General features: G+C 47.1%; 1 protein-coding gene across 1 annotated transcript in view; it reads right to left on the bottom strand.

Annotated features, from left to right (window-relative positions):
• LOC119963633 overlaps nucleotides 1–16,612 on the bottom strand; it is a 185,195-nt gene extending 168,583 nt beyond the window's left edge. Inside the window, 4 exon segments of the mRNA XM_038792963.1 lie at nucleotides 704–810; nucleotides 1,938–2,097; nucleotides 15,730–15,830; nucleotides 16,451–16,612. Coding sequence (XP_038648891.1) covers nucleotides 704–810; nucleotides 1,938–2,097; nucleotides 15,730–15,799 — 337 coding nt within the window. The 5' untranslated portion in view covers nucleotides 15,800–15,830; nucleotides 16,451–16,612.
• Nucleotides 16,613–17,862: the final 1,250 nt, after the last annotated feature.

Genomic DNA, 17,862 nt, shown 5'->3' with positions numbered 1-17,862 from the left:
CCACCCTCACCAACCGAATAACCTCCCACACAACCCAACCACACTCCCAAACCCCAACTATACCCCCCACCCCCTGGCTTCACGGACCAGCCAAACTTGCACCACCCCATCCCCCAACACCGAATCACACTCAATTTGGGCCATAACATAAAAATAAACCTTGCAGTTTAACTAGAATCTACTTTCATTCTTAACACGGATGCATGCTTTCCACATTCATTCTGTTAGCTATTTTCTTTATTTAATGTTGTTTTATTGCTTCCCACATGAAACTCAAGTGGAATTTACAGAGACTCTGCTGTTGCTGATTATTTTCTGGTCCCTCCTGTCTGAATATCTTGTTCCTGTGTCCTGGCTGGAATGGTGGTAACCAGCAAAGCTGAAGCTTGAGGCATCCTGCAGGTTGATAAACTTTCCACATCAATTTGAAAAATTATTTCTGCTTCACTCTCCGTAGATGCTGCCGAACCTGCTGAGTATTTTTCCAGAGGTCGTATACTCTTCTTTTTGAGGTCAGGTGCTTATCTGCCCAGTTTCATCATTGCAGTAGAGAATACCCTCTCAAGACTTAATCTTACACATAAATCAAAGGCATATAGGTTACTGAGTGGTGTTGCAGAACAATTACATTTGCATGGAAATAATATGGGCATTAAACTTAAACCAAACTCAACTGGTTGGGCATGACATTGTTTGTACTTACAGCTTTGTGTCCTGCACTGTTTCAGGGAATATCCTGAGACAACGTTGTCTAAGTTAGCTTCAACAGTCGGTTCCCCTGAAATGGATGACTTCAAATAACAATAAAATCTGAAAGAGGATGAAAAATGATCAACATGAAGCTTTGGCATGCAAAATCTACTTTGTCCATTTGTTTAGATTCCATGTAGTCAAGTCATAGGGTAGAGTGCAACCTGATCGACTGTTAACTGCAGAATGTCTTATCACTGTCAAAATGTGTTTCCGCTGGGTGGAGTAAGAACATTGCAGTGATGAGGTGGATACAATTCTTCGTTCATTTTCAACGAAAAACCAGTGTCATAGAGAAAGGTGTTGATGCACTGATCTGTGCTATCATGATTTGCCCAAGGTTTATCAATGCTGACTTTTGAAGAAACTGCTCTCCAAATATTAATTGTCATTTTTATGTTAAGGTCCAATGGCCTGTTGTTTACATAGACATTTTAACAGAATGCCCAAATTTAATTAGGAAACCACAAACATTCTTCCGGTGATAAATTAATTCAAAATAAAATATTGACAAAAAAGTGATGAGCTGAATTTAGCTTTTACACAAACAATCAACTATTGAGGAAATATAAGAATGCTCGGTTAATGGGTCATTGTGAGGAGGTTCTCCAATTTCAGTCAGTATCCTGCTATATGGAAACACCTTGCTCTAAACTAAGCTTAAGATAACTGTGGTGATATGCACCACTGTCGATACACAAGGGATTAATGTAAGTACACGTAGACTAGCTGGATACTAGAGGGAGCACCAGAGACATGACACACAGACACACAACCAATAGGTCATTAAGATAGGACATGACCAATGGGCATTCACGATACACACAGAGGTGACACTACCACAGGGGGCATTACACCAACCCATATATAAAGGACACAGCACACATGATCTTCCTCTTTCCAGTGGAGACACTCAGTGAATACAGACACAGGGTTGATTCAACATCACACCCACCACATGGATTGTAGCAGACTGGTTCGTCAATCTGAGTAGCTATAGAAGGATTAACAGTAGAGGCAAATCCGAATAGGAGAATTGTAAATAGTTTAATAAACGTGTTGAAGTTATCTCCATGTCTGAACCTTCCTTTGTCAGAGTGAACATCAAGGAAGCAGCTTATGCTACGCCAAGAGTGAAGCAAGACAATAACCACTCTCTATTCCATTTAAACATCTGAATGAATTACCTTTTGTTGTCAGTTGTCCAATCTCTCGTTAAAAAGGTGAAAAATTGACATTGGCTCCTCTCAGTGCAGACCTTTTGACAGTAGTTGGCGTCTGGAGCAAGGACTAATTCGATGTCATTTCCAGGAAAATCGACATTTGGAATCAGATCACGTATACACCCTGGAATAGAATTTGATTAATTTATTTTGTATCAATTGCCTGTTTGTCAACAATGCTTATTAAAGGTGCATGGGCCCCGTTGGTCCCACTTCCCAACTTTACTCTCCTTTGCATGGTCAATACTGCCTTTGCAAGTATTTATGCAGTTCCATTTTGCAAGATACCATGGAATCTGCTTCTACCATTCCTTCAGGCAATGTAATCCAGATCACAATAACTCACTGCATAATGTTCTTCTTTCTCATGGCCTTTCTGGTTCTTTTGCCATTCAGCTTCAAACTATGTCCTCTAGTTACTGACCTTTAGAATTAGAATTAGAACAGTACAGCACAGAACAGGCCCTTCGGCCCTCGATGTTGTGCCGAGCCATGATCACCCTACTCAAGCCCACATATCCACCCTATACCCGTAACCCAACAACCCCTTAACCTTACTTTTTAGGACACTACGGGCAATTTAGCCTGGCCAATCCACCTAACCCGCACATCTTTGGACTGTGGGAGGAAACCGGAGCACCCGGAGGAAACCCACGCACACACGGGGAGGACGTGCAGACTCCGCACAGACAGTGACCCAGCCGGGAATTGAACGGGAATTGAATTTCTGTCACTGGAAACAGCTGGACTCCTACATCCTCCATAACTCCTTCCAGAATATTAATAAATGATAAAACAAATGAAGAAATTTAAGAAAATTATATTCTTCCGCTCGAAAAATGCTTCAGGAATGTCTTTGCTTTTACCTGGTATAGCCTACATGTGACTTCAGACCCACAGCAATGTGATTGACTCTTAAATGCCCTCTGAAAGGGGAAAGCAAGCCAGTCAATTCTAACAAACCACACGAAAGGCTTGAAGGAAGTAAACTGGCTGGGCCAGCCAGCATTGACCTAGGCACCGGAAACGCCAATGGAAAACTTAGCCCTGTCAACACATATCTTGGGACTAGTGCCAAAATGCCAAGAGACAATTTAAGTAGCAGCCTGGCATAGTCGTACTCATGGAACCATACCTTGCAGATAATGTCCAGGCATCACCATCCTTGGGTATGTCCTGTCCCACCAGCAGGACAGGCCCAGTAGAAGGGGCAGCACAGTGTTGGACAGTGAGGAGGGATTATACTTGGGAGTCCTCAGCATCGACTTCAGACCCCGTGATGTCTTATGGCACCAGGTCAAAAATGGGCAAGGAAACCTCCTGCTTATTACCACGTCCCGCCACAATGCCACCTTTCCACATCCACCCACCACCTCAGTTGATACATCAGTACTCCTCCATGTTGATCGCCACCTAGAGGAAGCACTAAGGGTGGCAAGGGCACAGAATATGCTCGCGGTGGGGGGCTTCGATGATCATCACCAGAGTGGCTTGGTAATATCACCACAGACTGAATTGTCCAGGTCCTCAAGGGCATAGGTGTTTGACTGGGTCTGCAGTAGGTGAAGAAGGAACCAAAAGAGGGGAAAAACATATTAGACCTCATCCTCACCAACCTGCCTGCCGCAGATTGGTAGCAGTGCGCCATAATCAAGCTGTTCCAGTTGAGCTACAACACTGGCATCTACCTGGCAATGTGGAAAACTGTCCAGGAATGTCCTATACACAGAAAGCAGAACAAATCCACGGGGAGAATGTGCAAACTCCACGCAGACAGTCATCCGAAGTTGAAATCGAACCCAGGTCCCTGGCGCAGTGAGGCAGCAGTCCCTCTGTGACACCATGCTGCCCATTAAATAAGATTGCTACCCCTCTTGATTTGGAATTGAATCTTGAATTAAATGTTTGTTCCACCCACTCCTTTCTCAACCTCACCTGCGTCTTTCACCTGCAGGTGTGTCACCTGAAGAAACATTACCTCCAGCTTAAAACTTTTCAAATGCGCAAACACCCTAAATCGCTTCACCGGCCCAATCAACCACCGCACATTCCAAGTCACTATCCTTACTGGAGGGTGACACCCGCAATTTGAGGTGCCATCCCAATTCATCACAAAGCTATCTCTGCCCCTATTTTCTTTTTTTGTCCAATCCCAACCCAAAATGGCCGCTCTCTGCCCTGCCTACGCCTAATAAACTGCCTGCAGCACCTGCGACACCGGCACTGTCCCCTTACTCTAATTCCAAATGAAAAAAATATACAGTGATGTGACAATTTCAGACCAGTTTCAAGGTTTTTTTCAGGTTTTATTCTGCTGGCCTGCAAAATTATGGGACAATGGCAATGTGGTAGTCACCACTGTTGTATATATATCGCATATGAGGTGTATTACGGTAAGGCTCCTGTACAACAGGTACGGGGGTAGATCCCTGCCTGCTGGCTCCGCCCAGTAGGCGGAGTATAAATGTGTGGGCTCTCCAAGCTGCAGCCATTTCAGCAGCAGCTGCGGGAGGCTACACATTTCTGCTTAATAAAGCCTCGATTACTCTCTACTCTCGTCTCGTCGTAATGAAATGAAATGAAATGAAATGAAATGAAAATGAAATGAAATGAAAAATGAAATGAAAATCGCTTATTGTCACGAGTAGGCTTCAATGAAGTTACTGTGAAAAGCCCCTAGTCGCCACATTCCGGCGCCTGTCCGGGGAGGCTGGTACGGGAATCGAACCGTGCTGCTGGCCTGCTTGGTCTGCTTTAAAAGCCACCGATTTAGCTGAGTGAGCTAAGCCAGCCCCTAGTCCATTGATAGTGGATCAATTTATTACACAGAGATTTTACAACGATGGATCTCTGCATCAAGCCTGATCGCCTTCAGCTGCACCCTTAACCAAACAACGCCAAGTCGGCCTTTGCACATTAGCTAGCTTGCTTTGAAGCATACATCGGAACTGCGACAGAATCACCCTCAGAGGCACAGAAGCTCCAGATCCTTTACACGCGGCTGAGCTCCGATATCTTTCCCCTCATCCGGGATGCGCCTACCTACGTTGAGGCCATGGCACTACTGAAGGAGAACTACACTCAGCAGACCAACAAAATCTATGCCAGGCACCTCCTATCCACACGGCATCAACTCCTCTGGGAGTCTGTGGAAAATTTCTGGTGTGCCCTGCACCCCCTGGCGAGGGACTGCAATTGCCAGGCCGTTTTGGCCGTTGAACATTCTGAACTTCCAATTAGAGACGCTTTCGTCACGGGCATACGGTCAGCCTACATCCGCCAGCGCCTCTTAGAAGGGGTTACCCTCGACCTCGCAGCGACCAAGAAACTCGCGATGTCACTCACAGTTGCCTCCCGCAATGTACAGGCGTACGCCCCCGATTGCATGGCCCCCCCCCCCCCCTCCTGGGCATCATGGACCCCACCAGCAAACACCCCATCAAGGACCCCACCAGCAACCGTCCCCAGCCAACCCCAAGCCTGCGCTGTGCGGCAGCCAACCAACCCCGGGGGACCCAAGTGCTACTTCTGCGGACAGATAAAACACCCCCAGCCCGGTGCGGAGCGCGTGCTACAATGCCTGCGGGAAGAATGGACATTTCGCTGCTGTGTGCCAGGCCTACTCGATCGCCGTTATTGTCCCTGCACCCCACCACGTGCGAGCAGTGGGCACGTCCATCTTCCTCGCCTCAGACCTCGTGCGGCCCATGGGCGCCGCCATCTTCCTCGCCTCAGACCACGTGCGGACCGTGGGTGCCGCCATCTTGCTCGTCTCAGAACACGTGCGGCCCATCAGCGCCACCGTCTTGCTTGCCTCAGGACACGTGCGGCCCGTGGGCGCCGCCATCTTCCCCACCCCAGGACCCCTGCTCGTCGGGCACCTCATCGAGCCTCTCATCGCCTGCAACCGTCGCCAGGGGCCTTCCAACACCAGTCGCGTCTCGCCTCCATCACAATCGACCAGTCCCGACCGCACAACCTCAGGACCGCGCTGACAACTGTGAAGGTCGATGGGCACAAATCATGCCTTCTGGACTCCGGGATCACTGAGAGCTTCATCCACTCCAATACGGTAAGGCGTTGCTCCCTCACAGTACACCCCATTAACCAGAAAATCTCCCTGACCTCCGGATCCCATTCCGTGGCGATCCGGGGGTACTGCAACGTCACCCTCACCATCCAGGGCATAGAGTTCAGCGGCTTCCGGCTCTATGTCCTACCAAACCTCTGAGTTACCTTGCTACTCGGCCTGGACGTCCAGTGCAACCTCCAGAGCCTAACCCTGAAATTTGACGGGCCCCTGCCACCCCTTACTGTCTGCGGTCTCACGACCCTTAAGGTCAACCGGCTCTCTCTGTTTGCAAACCTCACCGCCGATTGCAAACCCGTCGCCACAAGGAGAAGATGGTACAGCGCCCAGGACAGGACCTTCATCAGGTCTGAGGTCCAGCAGCTGCTACGGGAAGATATAATCGAGGCCAGCAACAGCCCCTGGAGAGCCCAAGCGGTAGTTGTGACAACTGGGGAGAAAAGCAGGATGGTCGTTGACTACAGTCAGATCATCAATAGGTACACGCAGCTCGACGCGTACCCCCTCCCATGCATATCTGATATGGTCAATCAGATTGCTCAGTACCGGGTCTTCTCGACAGTGGACCTGAAATCTGCCTGCAACCAGCTCCCCATTCGCAAGGCGGACCGCCCGTACACAGCGTTTGAAGCGGACGGCCGCCTTTACCACTTCCTTGGGGTTCCATTCGGTGTCACTAACGAGGTCTGGTCTTCCAACGGGAGATGGACCGAATGGTTGACCGGTACGGACTGCAGGCCACCTTCCCGTACCTGGATAACATCACCAACTGCGGCCACAACCAGCAGGACCACGACGCTAACCTTTCCAAATTCCTCCACACCGCCAAACTCCTCAAGCTAACCTACAACAAGGAGAAGTGCGTGTTCAGCACGAACTGATTAGCCATCCTCGGCTATGTGGTTCCAAATGGAGTTCAAGGGCCCGACCACGATTGCATGCGCCTCCTCATGGAACTCCCCCTTCCCCACTGCCCCAAGGCCCTCAAACGATGCCTGGTGTTCTTCTCGTACCACACCCAATGGGTCCCTATCTATGCGGACAAGGCCCGCCCACTCATTAACTCCACCGTTTTCCCACTGACGGCCAAGCCTCACCAGACCTTCAACCGCATCAAGGCCGACATGGGCAAGGCTGCGTTGCACGCGGTCGACGAGACGTTACCCTTCCAAGTCGAGAGCGATGCATCAGACGTCGCTCTGGCCGCCACCCTCAACCAGGCAGGCAGGCCCGTGGCGTTCTTTTCACGCACCCTCCATGCTTCCGAAATTCAGCACTCCTCCGTCGAGAAGAAGGCCCAAGCCATAGTAGAGGCTGTGCGAAATTGGAGGCATTACCTGGCCGGCAGGAGATTCACTCTCCTCACTGGCCAATGGTCGGTTGCCTTCATGTTCAATAACACACAGCAGGGCAAGATCAAAAATGATAAGATCTTGAGGTGGAGGATCGAGTTCTCCACCTACAATTACAAGATTTTGTATCGTCCCGGTAAGCTCAATGAGCTCCCCGATGCCCTGTCCCGAGGTACATGTGCCAGCGCACAAGTAGACCGACTTCAGACGCTGCGCGACGATCTCTGTCACCCAGGGGTCACCCAGTTTTTTCACTTCATAAAGGTCCGCAATCTGCCCTACTCCATCGAGGAGGTCAGGGCTATCACCAGGTCAGGGCTATCAGACTGCCAGGTCTGCGTGGAGTGTAAACCGCACTTTTACCAGCCAGACCGAGCGCACCTAGTGAAGGCCTCCCGCCCCTTTGAACGTCTCAGCGTGGATTTCAAGGGGCCCCTCCCCTCTACCGACAGAACCATGTACCTTCTTAATGTGGTCGACGAATACTCCAGATTCCCCTTCGTCATCCCATGCCCCGATATGATGTCTGCCACCATCATCAGAGGCCTCAACACCACCTTCGCTCTGTTCGGTTTCCCCGCCTCCGTCCATAGCGACCGGGGTTCCTCATTTATGAGCGATGAGCTGCACCAGTACCTGCTCAGCAAGGGCATTGCCTCAAGCAGGACGACCAGCTACAACCCCCAGGGAAACGGGCAGGTGGAGCGGGAGAATGGGACGGTCTGGAAGGCCGCCCAGCTAGCCCTATGATCCAGGAATCTCCTGGCCTCCCGCTGACAGGAGGTCCTCCCCAATGCCCTTCACTCCATTTGGTCGCTCCTTTGCACTGTGACTAACAAAACCCCCCATGCACGTCGCTTTGCCTGCCCCAGGAAGTCCACCTCTGGGGTTTCTCTCCCAACTTGGCTGGCAGCTTCAGGACACGTTCTCCTCCGGAAGCACGTGCGGCTCCACAAGGCAGACCCATTGGTCGAGAGCGTACAGCTACTTCACACAAATCCGCAGTACGCCTATGTGACATACCCCGACAGCCGCCAAGACACAGTATCCCTCGGGGACCTGGTGGAAGCTGGGTCCCCACACCCCTCCCCACTCTGCCCCGGCACCACCCTCCCTCCCCCCAGCGCATCTCACCACAGCCCCTGCTCCAGGACGATCCGTCCTCCCCTTGGTCCCACCCGGGAATGAAAATGAGGTCGACATGCTCCCGGAGTCACCGGCGACCGAATCGACGCCTGCATCGCCACTGGGACTACGGCGCTCGCAGCGAAGGATCAAGGCGCCCGATCGTCTGAATTTGTAAACTTTTCCTAAAATGTTAAACACCTGCATGTAAATAGCATTCCATCACCCCCGCTGGACTCTTTTTTTTTTAACAGGGGGTGAATGTGGTAGTCACGGCTGTTGTATATATATCGCACATGAGGTGTATTACGGTAAGGCTCCTGTCCTACAGGTATGGGGGTAGATCCCTGCCTTCTGGCTCCGCCCAGTAGGTGGAGTATAAATGTGTGGGCTCTCCCAGCTACAGCCATTTTGGCAGCAGCTGCGGAAGGCTACACATCTCTGTGTAATAAAGCCTCGATTACTCTCTACTCTCGTCTCGTCGTAATTGATAGTGCATCAGGCAAACTCGATAATACAATCTGCAACACATCAGCAGCATAAATGCTTTCTCAGATACTCTGCCCTATCAACCTACTTTAAATTTAACAACTGGTGACATACTTTCAGTTCAATTAGTCAGATTATAGCTTTGTTCTTAGCCTCATGCTGTCTCTTGTGCTGACCCAATCCTGGATTTATAAAATGAGTTATATAACTCCGCTAGGTGTATATAAATTTTCATGTACAAAGGTTTTCATTTTAAGTGCCAGTGGAAGACTTTTTATAACTTTACTGAAATAGTCTTTTTATCCTCTACATCTACAGCCTTCATTATAATTCCAGACCAACTTCCATCCACTAATTTACCTGCAGCATTTCAAATCGACTTCAACATCAGCATTAGCCTAACTTGGAGCTCCTGCAGATCAGAGCAAATATATCAAAGAAGCATTAGTATTCCACCTAGTTAGGGCAGCACGGCGGCACAGTGGTTAGCACTGCTGTCTCACGACGCCGAGGTCCCAGGTTCGATCCCGGCTCTGGGTCACAGTCCGTGTGGAGTTTGCACATTCTCCCCGTGTTTGGTTGATTTTCGCCACCACAACCCAAAGATGTACAGAGTAGGTGAATTGGCCAGGCTAAGTTGCCCCTGAATTGAAAAAATGAATTGGGTACCCTAAATTTATTATTTTTTTTAATTATGCCACCTAGTGCCATTTCTTATATTATCAATGCCACTCATCAATCAGAATTTGGTGTTGCTGATGGTCAGCAGAATACCTATGGATGTTATTTATATGAACTTCGAGAAGGCATTTGATAAAACCCCGAAGAAGGGGCAGTTGGTTAAAAGTACAGCTAATGGAACTGAAAGAAAATTATTTCCCTGAAGATACCGGTGTAGTAGTAGAAGACAAGAGAGAAGAGATAGTGGACACTTACTCTTAATTGGCAAAATTGTGACATTGGGGTCCCATACGAACATAGGGACATACAAACATGCAAATTAGGAGGAGTAGGCCTTTCAGCCCCTCGAGCCTGCTCCACCCACCATTCAATGAGATCATGCTAATCTGATTGTAACCTCAATCCCACATTCCTGCCTAACCCCCCACCCCCATAATCTTCCACCTCTTTGCTCATATATCTCCCTCTGCCTTAAAAATATTCAAAGACTCTGCTTCCACCGCCTTTTGAGGAAAAGTGTTCCAAAGATTCACGACTTTCTGAGATAATATTTCTCCTCATCGCTGTCTTGCCTAAGGCTGCACAGTGGCGCAGTGGTTAGCACTGCTGCCTCACGGCGCCGAGGTCCCAGGTTTGATCCTGGCTCTGGGTCACTGTCCGTGGGGAGTTTGCACATTCTCCCCGTGTTTGCATGGGTTTCACCCCCACAACACAAAGATGTGCAAAGTAAGTGAATTGGCCACGCTAAATTGCTCCTTAATTGGAAAAAATGAATTATGCACTCTAAATTTATTTTTAAAAGAATCTGTCTTAACTGGGTGACCCCTTATTTTTAAACATTGTGATGCATTAAGAGGCAAAGGCAGGCTTGGCAGAGAGAAGCTACATCTGTTTCTGAATGCACCGAGGTCTCTAACCTCTGACAACTACTGGCACATACCAAAATCTGACCTGATGAATATTTTCTGTTTTTTTTAACCACAGAAGAGCTTATCTCAGAGCTTCTGTTTGCTGTCGATTGCGCTCAACTGGCACAATCTCTGAGGCAGCAAATATTTTTGACCTTGCTATTAGCTTTAAAAAAAACGCTGCTCCAACCTCGATCCCAAGGGATTACAATACACAGCAGGTCAGCATTAACAGCAGCAAGATAACACAGTATCTAGCTAATTTACCTACCGAGGCAGCATTATCTGTTGTTAAGGACATAGACATTCGACTGCCTAAAAACATGTACTCCTCGGCTGCCTCTCAAAGTATGTTTGGCCAAACCATCCACTGCCAATCTCTACCAAGAAAACAGGTACACTAAGAATTCTTCCAACACCAGGTTAAAGTCCAACAGATTTATTTGGAATCACTAGCTTTCGGAGTGATTCCAAACAAACCTGTTGGACTTTAACTTGGTGTTGTAAGAATTCTTACTTTGCCCACCCAAGTCCAACGCCGGCATCGCCACATCAATAAAACAAGTATGCAGATCGGGTGTCATTACCTGCTCTCTTCTATGGGCTCTGCAGAAAATCAGGACGACTCCTGGAACATTCCCGTCAACACTGTCCTTGTTCCATAATCAGCATCAGATGGCAGAAGATGATTTTGGTCGCCCACCATTGAGTGCATTCTCTTACAATGCTACTTACACTGGGCAGAACATGTGATGCACAGAGGAATTTAGAATGCCAAAAGCAGTACATACATATATCCATAGGTACAACACTTCACAAATCGTTCACAGACCAATGGAGAAGATAGCACTCCCTGGTCCACATTGACCAACAGGTATGGGAGTAGGAGGCTGCCAACATAGAAGGCTGGCATCAACAAGGAAAGTAACCTACAGGTTTGAAGCAAACAGATGCTGTGGAAAATTACAGAGAAGGAGTCGACTGATGCCAGACTGGTGCCTGTCCAAACCAGAAATTCCTGGGTCCAACTGTTCAAGAACCTGCAAATCACGAAATGGTTTCTGCAGTCACCAATGACCCACCAATTGCCACAAATACAAACCCTTTGCATGTCCTTTGCCTGCACAGAATGTGCAATAATCATCAGCAAAATGTTTTTTTTTTAAATCACAGAAATATATGCCTCCCACTGGCTGGTTTGAAGGTGGTGGGGTATGCAAAATCAGTGGATGGCATGGTCGTCACCTACACATCCACCTCTGCAAGTGATCCCCCACCCCCCTTCCCTGCATCATGCAGCCTCCCCACCAGTGAGCCAAATGAGACCCAATTAAAGGCCTCATCCAATCATTGCCAGGATGTGACCAGGTTGTGAGAGACCGATGCTGAACAGCCAGCCTTTTGAACTGCAATACTCCATGTGGTGCAAGTCCACCCACATTGTTGTTAGGAAGGAAGTTGAAGGGATATGACCCAGCAACAGTGAAGGAACATAATAATGTTCCAAATCAGAATGGTATGTGACTTGTATATGGTGGTGTTTTGCTACCCTTATCCTTCTAGGTCGTACGGTCATGGGTTTGGAAAGTGCTGTCAAAGGAGCCTTGGTGAGTTGCTGCAGTGCATCTTCCAAATGGTACACACTGCTGCCAGTGTGTACCGCTGGTGGAAAGACTAAATGTTGAAGTTGCTGAAAGAATAGCGGGGGGAAAAAAACAGTGGAAGAATGACACCCTGAGGAAGTCCTACAGCAATGTCGGAGATGCCACAACCAACTTCATTGTGGTAGGAATGACTCCAATCGGTGGAGAGCTTTCCTTCTGATGCTGCACTTGTTCAAATGCTGCCTTGATGTCAAGTCACTCTCTTCACCTCTTGAGTTCAGCTCTTTTGTCCTTGTTTAGATCAAGGCTGGAATGAGATCCGAAACTGAGTGGTCCCTGGTGGAGCCCAAACTGAGCATCAGTGAGCAGGTGAAACCAAAAGAGCTTTGACAAAGGATCATCTGTACTAAAAATGTTAGCTCTGTTCTCTCGTTACAGATGCTTTCAGACCTGCTGAGATTTTCCAGCATTTTCTCTTTTGGTTTCAGATTTCAGCAGCCACAGTAATTTGCTATTACCTAGTGTTTAACTCACTGCCACTTATCTTTTCTGTTCTTTTCTCCGACAGAATTTCTGTGTGTCCCTCTTATGCTATCCACCTTCACTGCTTTCCATTTCTGTCTCAGTGTTGGACAAGGTATTTACCAAGACTCGCTTCCACAGCCATATTTCCTTCCTCTGTGACTGTCTTCGTCTCCGACTTACCCCATGGGGATTTCGCTTAAATTCCACCCTGCATGTAACCTCCAGGATTACAGGTACCTCCAGGATGTGCAACATTCTTCCAACTGCTTCTCTCGCCACATCCTGAAGGCCACACTCAGTGCCATGCGCCTCCACATGAAGACACTCGACATCTCTCTCCAGCAGCACCATCTTACTCTCTCTCAAAGCTGTCCCTGTTCCCAGTTTCATTTTATCCTTCACATAACTCGACGCCTTAACAAGAAACTTTTCCTATTTCTTGCAGATGTTAAGGAATGCAAGCTTCAACAACTTATAACATCTCTGCCCATCTAGGCCCTCCACCAGTTCCTCGTACCCCATTTCTTCTAGTAGCAGCCCTTGCCACGTGCTCACCATACCCTCCGACCTTCCTCTCTCTGAGGCTGAGCGTGCTGTTCTCAGCAAAGGACTCAGCTTTGTACTCTCATGTCCCCACCTCAATGAATTCCAGGCTCGGTATAATGTTGAACTCTTCTTTCGTCACCTTCATCTCCATGCCCACTTCTTTGGGCAAGAGCCCTCCCCCCGTTCCACAGATCGTTTCAACTGCCTTCAACATTCAGCCTCCATTTGGCAACCCACACCAGGACAATTACCGCCCGCGATATTTTCATTGAGAACTGTCGATGGGACATTGCCATCTTAATTTTTCTGCCCCCCTCACCCATTCGAACCTCTCTCCTTAAGAACTTTCCACTCTTTACTCCATCATGTCCAACCCCGACTTTGTCATCAAACCTGCCGACTAAGGGGGTACTGTTGTCATTTGGCATAGTGACCTCTATCTCACAGAGGCTGAGCGCCAACTCTCAGATACTTCCCCCTACCTCCCCTGGACCATGACCAGACCACTGAAGATCAAGCCATTATCTCCAACACTGTTAGCGACCTCATTTTCTCTGGATGCCTTCCCCCTACAGCTTCCAAACTCATAGTCTCCTAACTCTGGACTGCCCGATGAGCTTTAACAAAGGGTCATCTGGACTTGAAATGTTAGCTCTTTTCTCTCCCTACAGATGCTGCCAGACCTGCTTAGATTTTCCAGTATTTTCTCTTTTGGTTTCAGTTTCTAGCATCCACAGTAATTTGCTTTTATCAGTGAGCAGGTTATTGCTGACTAAGTGTCTTTGGTGGCATTCTCAACAACTCTTTTCATCACTTTGCTGATAATCGAATGTAGACTGATAGGATGGTAATTGAGCAGGTTATATTTGTCCTGCTTTTGTGGACAAGTGTTTAACATGTTTTATTTTATTAAATTATTATGGGGGTTAATAGCCAGATAGTCTCTAGAAGAGCCAAGAATTCTTTGAAGAGATGGTCCTCCCAGCAACAGTGCCAATTAAGAATGCTTCAACAGAGTTAATCATTTTATATAAGAGTCTCGGCTCTCATGCGAGTTTCATTTTACTTTGTTGACAAAACTGAGGAAATGGAGAAACTTTGCTTGAATGACAGCTTTATGGTGGTATAGTAACTATTTTTCCGTGATTATTTTGCCAATAGCTCAATATTGATTTTCACAAGATGAAGATCTGTCAAGTGCTTATAGTTTCTGTAATTGACACTTTTACAGGGTTGTGGTAACAGAGTATTTAAGAAAGTTATGAATGGGGTGGCTTTTTAAGCAGTTCTACATATGCCATTGTTACTGTAAGGTTCATCGGTTATGTACAGATTGTACTGGGTGTATGTTCATGGAAGTGTCAGGAGTTGACAAGGAGGTTATGAAGAGCTAAAGGAGGTGGGTGGGAGATATGAGTTGGAATGGAGGTGGCATAGGAGTGGATTAGAGGTTTTATTTTAAAGAGTACCCAATTATATTTTTCCAATTAAGGGGAAATTTAGCGTGGCCAATTCACCTACCCTGCATGTCTTTTTGGGCTGTGGGTGAGACCCTTGCAGACTCGGGGAGAATGTGCAAACTCCATACGGACAGTGACCCGGGGCTGGGATCGAACCGGGGACCTCAACGTCGTGAGGCAGCAGTACTAACCACTGCTCTGTGCCTCTGCAGTGGATGGGAGTTTGAGGCCTTGCGAAGGATGAGGGCCCGAAGGCCTAAACTAAATATAAATATAAGCAACTGGGACAAAGCTTGGCGCTCGGCTGTCCATGCAATCACCTCCAGTCTGCTTCCAGGGCTGGTAGACCTGGCTCCATCCATACCACCCCCATTTCCTCCGTGCCATCCCCTTGAGCCAAAATTGGGTCCAGCTGGACACATTTTACCAAGCCAGTTTCTGCTGAGTCAGGAAATCTCCCCACTTGAGCTACCCACCTCAGTCGCAAAAAGCTGTCCCATAAGATGTAATAGATTTAGGACAGAGCAAGAACAAGCGTTTTTTACTCAGAATGTTTTGATGTACCACCAGAGTTAGTGACTAGAGCAGAATGCATGTCGACATATAAAATGAGGTTACGTGCCTTGTTGAAAGAAAGCAAAATAAAGCATGCGGGACAAGGCCAGGCCCATAGGAGTCGAACTGCTGTTCATGTGGAGGATAAGAATCACAATCCATTGTGATTCTTATCCTCCACATGTAGAATGGCCTATTTCCATGTTGTAATTTTCTATGTAATCCTATGAAATTTTGATCACTAAATATGTGTGTTATGCACAGAGGCAAACTTCTACGCAAGTTTTGTGCAAATTAAATTTCATGAATAATCTTATCATCTTCTAAAATGATCAATGTTTTAATTAATCAGCTCTGCTGTTTAATATATATATACATATTATCTTAATGTATAAAATAAAAGCAGGGAAAAGAACCTTACCATCGCTATTTTGTGAAAACAATTCAGGTAAGCAGCTCACAAAGTAAACAAAATGTAAAAGTTTCTTCATCCTTTAGTTGCTCAATGTCTTTGTTCAATTACTGTGAAAATATATATGTTTTTGTTAATTGCAGGATTTATATGAAAAGAGTTAAGATTGTATTACTTATTACTTAAGTAAATATACCTCAGTGATATTGTCTTCCAAAATACAATGTCACACTTGAACGTGGGTATTCTTTTGCACAAAGCAGCATGTGAAAATTAATATTAAACAAAACATGTGTCAATTATTTATTGTCTGGGATAATACGAGGCAATTGAAAAACTATTACATAACATACACACAAGCACAAAAGCTTGTACACGTTGGAGTTCTCAACAGTGTAATCAGCATAAAATATATCTCTAAAGGAAAGAAGGTGGGCAAATGAAAGTTAAACCAGCATAAAAGATCATTAAAAACTCGAGTGCAAGTATTTATGGGCGTAACTCACTTGCAAATTAAACTCTGCAATCGTCTGTGCTAATGCAGTCAATTCCACCCAGTTGCACTGATACATGAGCAGAATATATGCGGGAACCCCACACCAGGCTAGCTTTAGACCAGGGCTGCATGCTACAATCTTCCCAAAATAACAATTTTGGACATTTCTGTAAATATCACATGAAGAATCGTGCACGAACTCCACTAACTTGTCATTACGAAGAATATAATTACCTGATTTTGTCTCCTTCCAGCTCTTTTTCAGATTCTAGTAGAGAATTTATTTTCTCCAGCGATGTTTCCCGGTTACATTTACACAGTGGATACCCTTTGAGACTTGACAGATCCTTTATGCAAAACGCTCACCTCTGACAAAGGCAGCGGTATGTACGGAACATTTAAACTTTAACCTGTGTTAATGATGAAATATTTACATTTACCAAAGACCTGAATGTTTGTCATTAATTTCACTCACAGGTTCCTGAAAAGGGAAAAGTTTTAAATGCAGAAGAATTAAATCCGATGAGCGCAATTTACTGGCTGGATCCCACCGGAATCAGCATGGGATATGGCCAGTAGATCCAAGAAAAGGCTTCCTGCAGGAGTCCCGATGGCGTTGCGGTCTGGATGGGCAGGACTCAGTCACACACGGTTAAATGAGTTTTTAAAACTAATTTAGCCGTGCTGACACCAGATCGAACATCCACCAGGCATCTATTGGCCTTGGCGAGGAGACAACAGCCGAGCGCAATTCATTACGCGGCGTACCGGCACTTGGGAGCGGTCTCCCAGACAATCCGAGGTCTTGGGTTTTTGCCCTCTGGCCAGGCTAGCACCCTGGAGCAGCTGGTGCCACCCAGGCACCTTGGCACTGCCAGCCTGGCAGTGCGACCTGGGTTCCAGCTTGACACTCTCAGGCTGGCATTGCCCCTGCCAGTGTTAGGCTGGCAGTGCCAAGCTGGCATTATTCCCACTCCGGGGATCGGACCTGGAGGTGCTGTGGCAGTATGCGGTGTGGTGCGGGGGCTTGAAGACTCCAGACAGGTGAGTTGGGGCATTGGGAGTGCTCGTGATGAGGAATCAGGGCACCATTTCCCACCTCTTCTATAGTGAGGAGCTCTGTTCCTCAGTAGGATGTACAGCTAAGTGCGGCCTGGGCGGGGAACAGGAAAAAAATAGAGAGCCGTTCAACTCCGGGAACAACCCCTCGATTCCCGCCCAGAATGGACTCTGTCACTTTTTTAGTTAGATCATGCCAAATATATTTCATTCTGGTTTGAAAGGTGGTGGAACATTCAAATTGCTGCAACATTCAGAGACACTATGCGTGAGAGCAGGAGTAGGCACAAACGTGATGCCCACAACAATTGATTAACCTGATGTTGCTCACGGTCCACACTCTGACATGAAGGACGATCATTTGAGAAAACGTATGGACGAAAGACAATTTGGCAAAATCCCATCCCAGTGTGAGCCAATGTCTTCACGGCAGGGAGGGAAGAATATTCAGGGCTAAAATTTTAAATTAAACAAACCGAACCTAGGTACAAATGAGATAATAATGAAGAGCTCAGACTGTTATAAATCACACAAAAGGTGACTATAATCACTTGAGCCGAACATTTAACCAATTTATCCCCTCTTCT

This window comes from Scyliorhinus canicula, chromosome 3 (assembly GCF_902713615.1).
Source record: "Scyliorhinus canicula chromosome 3, sScyCan1.1, whole genome shotgun sequence".
Taxonomy (NCBI): domain Eukaryota; kingdom Metazoa; phylum Chordata; class Chondrichthyes; order Carcharhiniformes; family Scyliorhinidae; genus Scyliorhinus; species Scyliorhinus canicula.
This window is presented reverse-complemented; position numbering and strand designations above follow the sequence as displayed.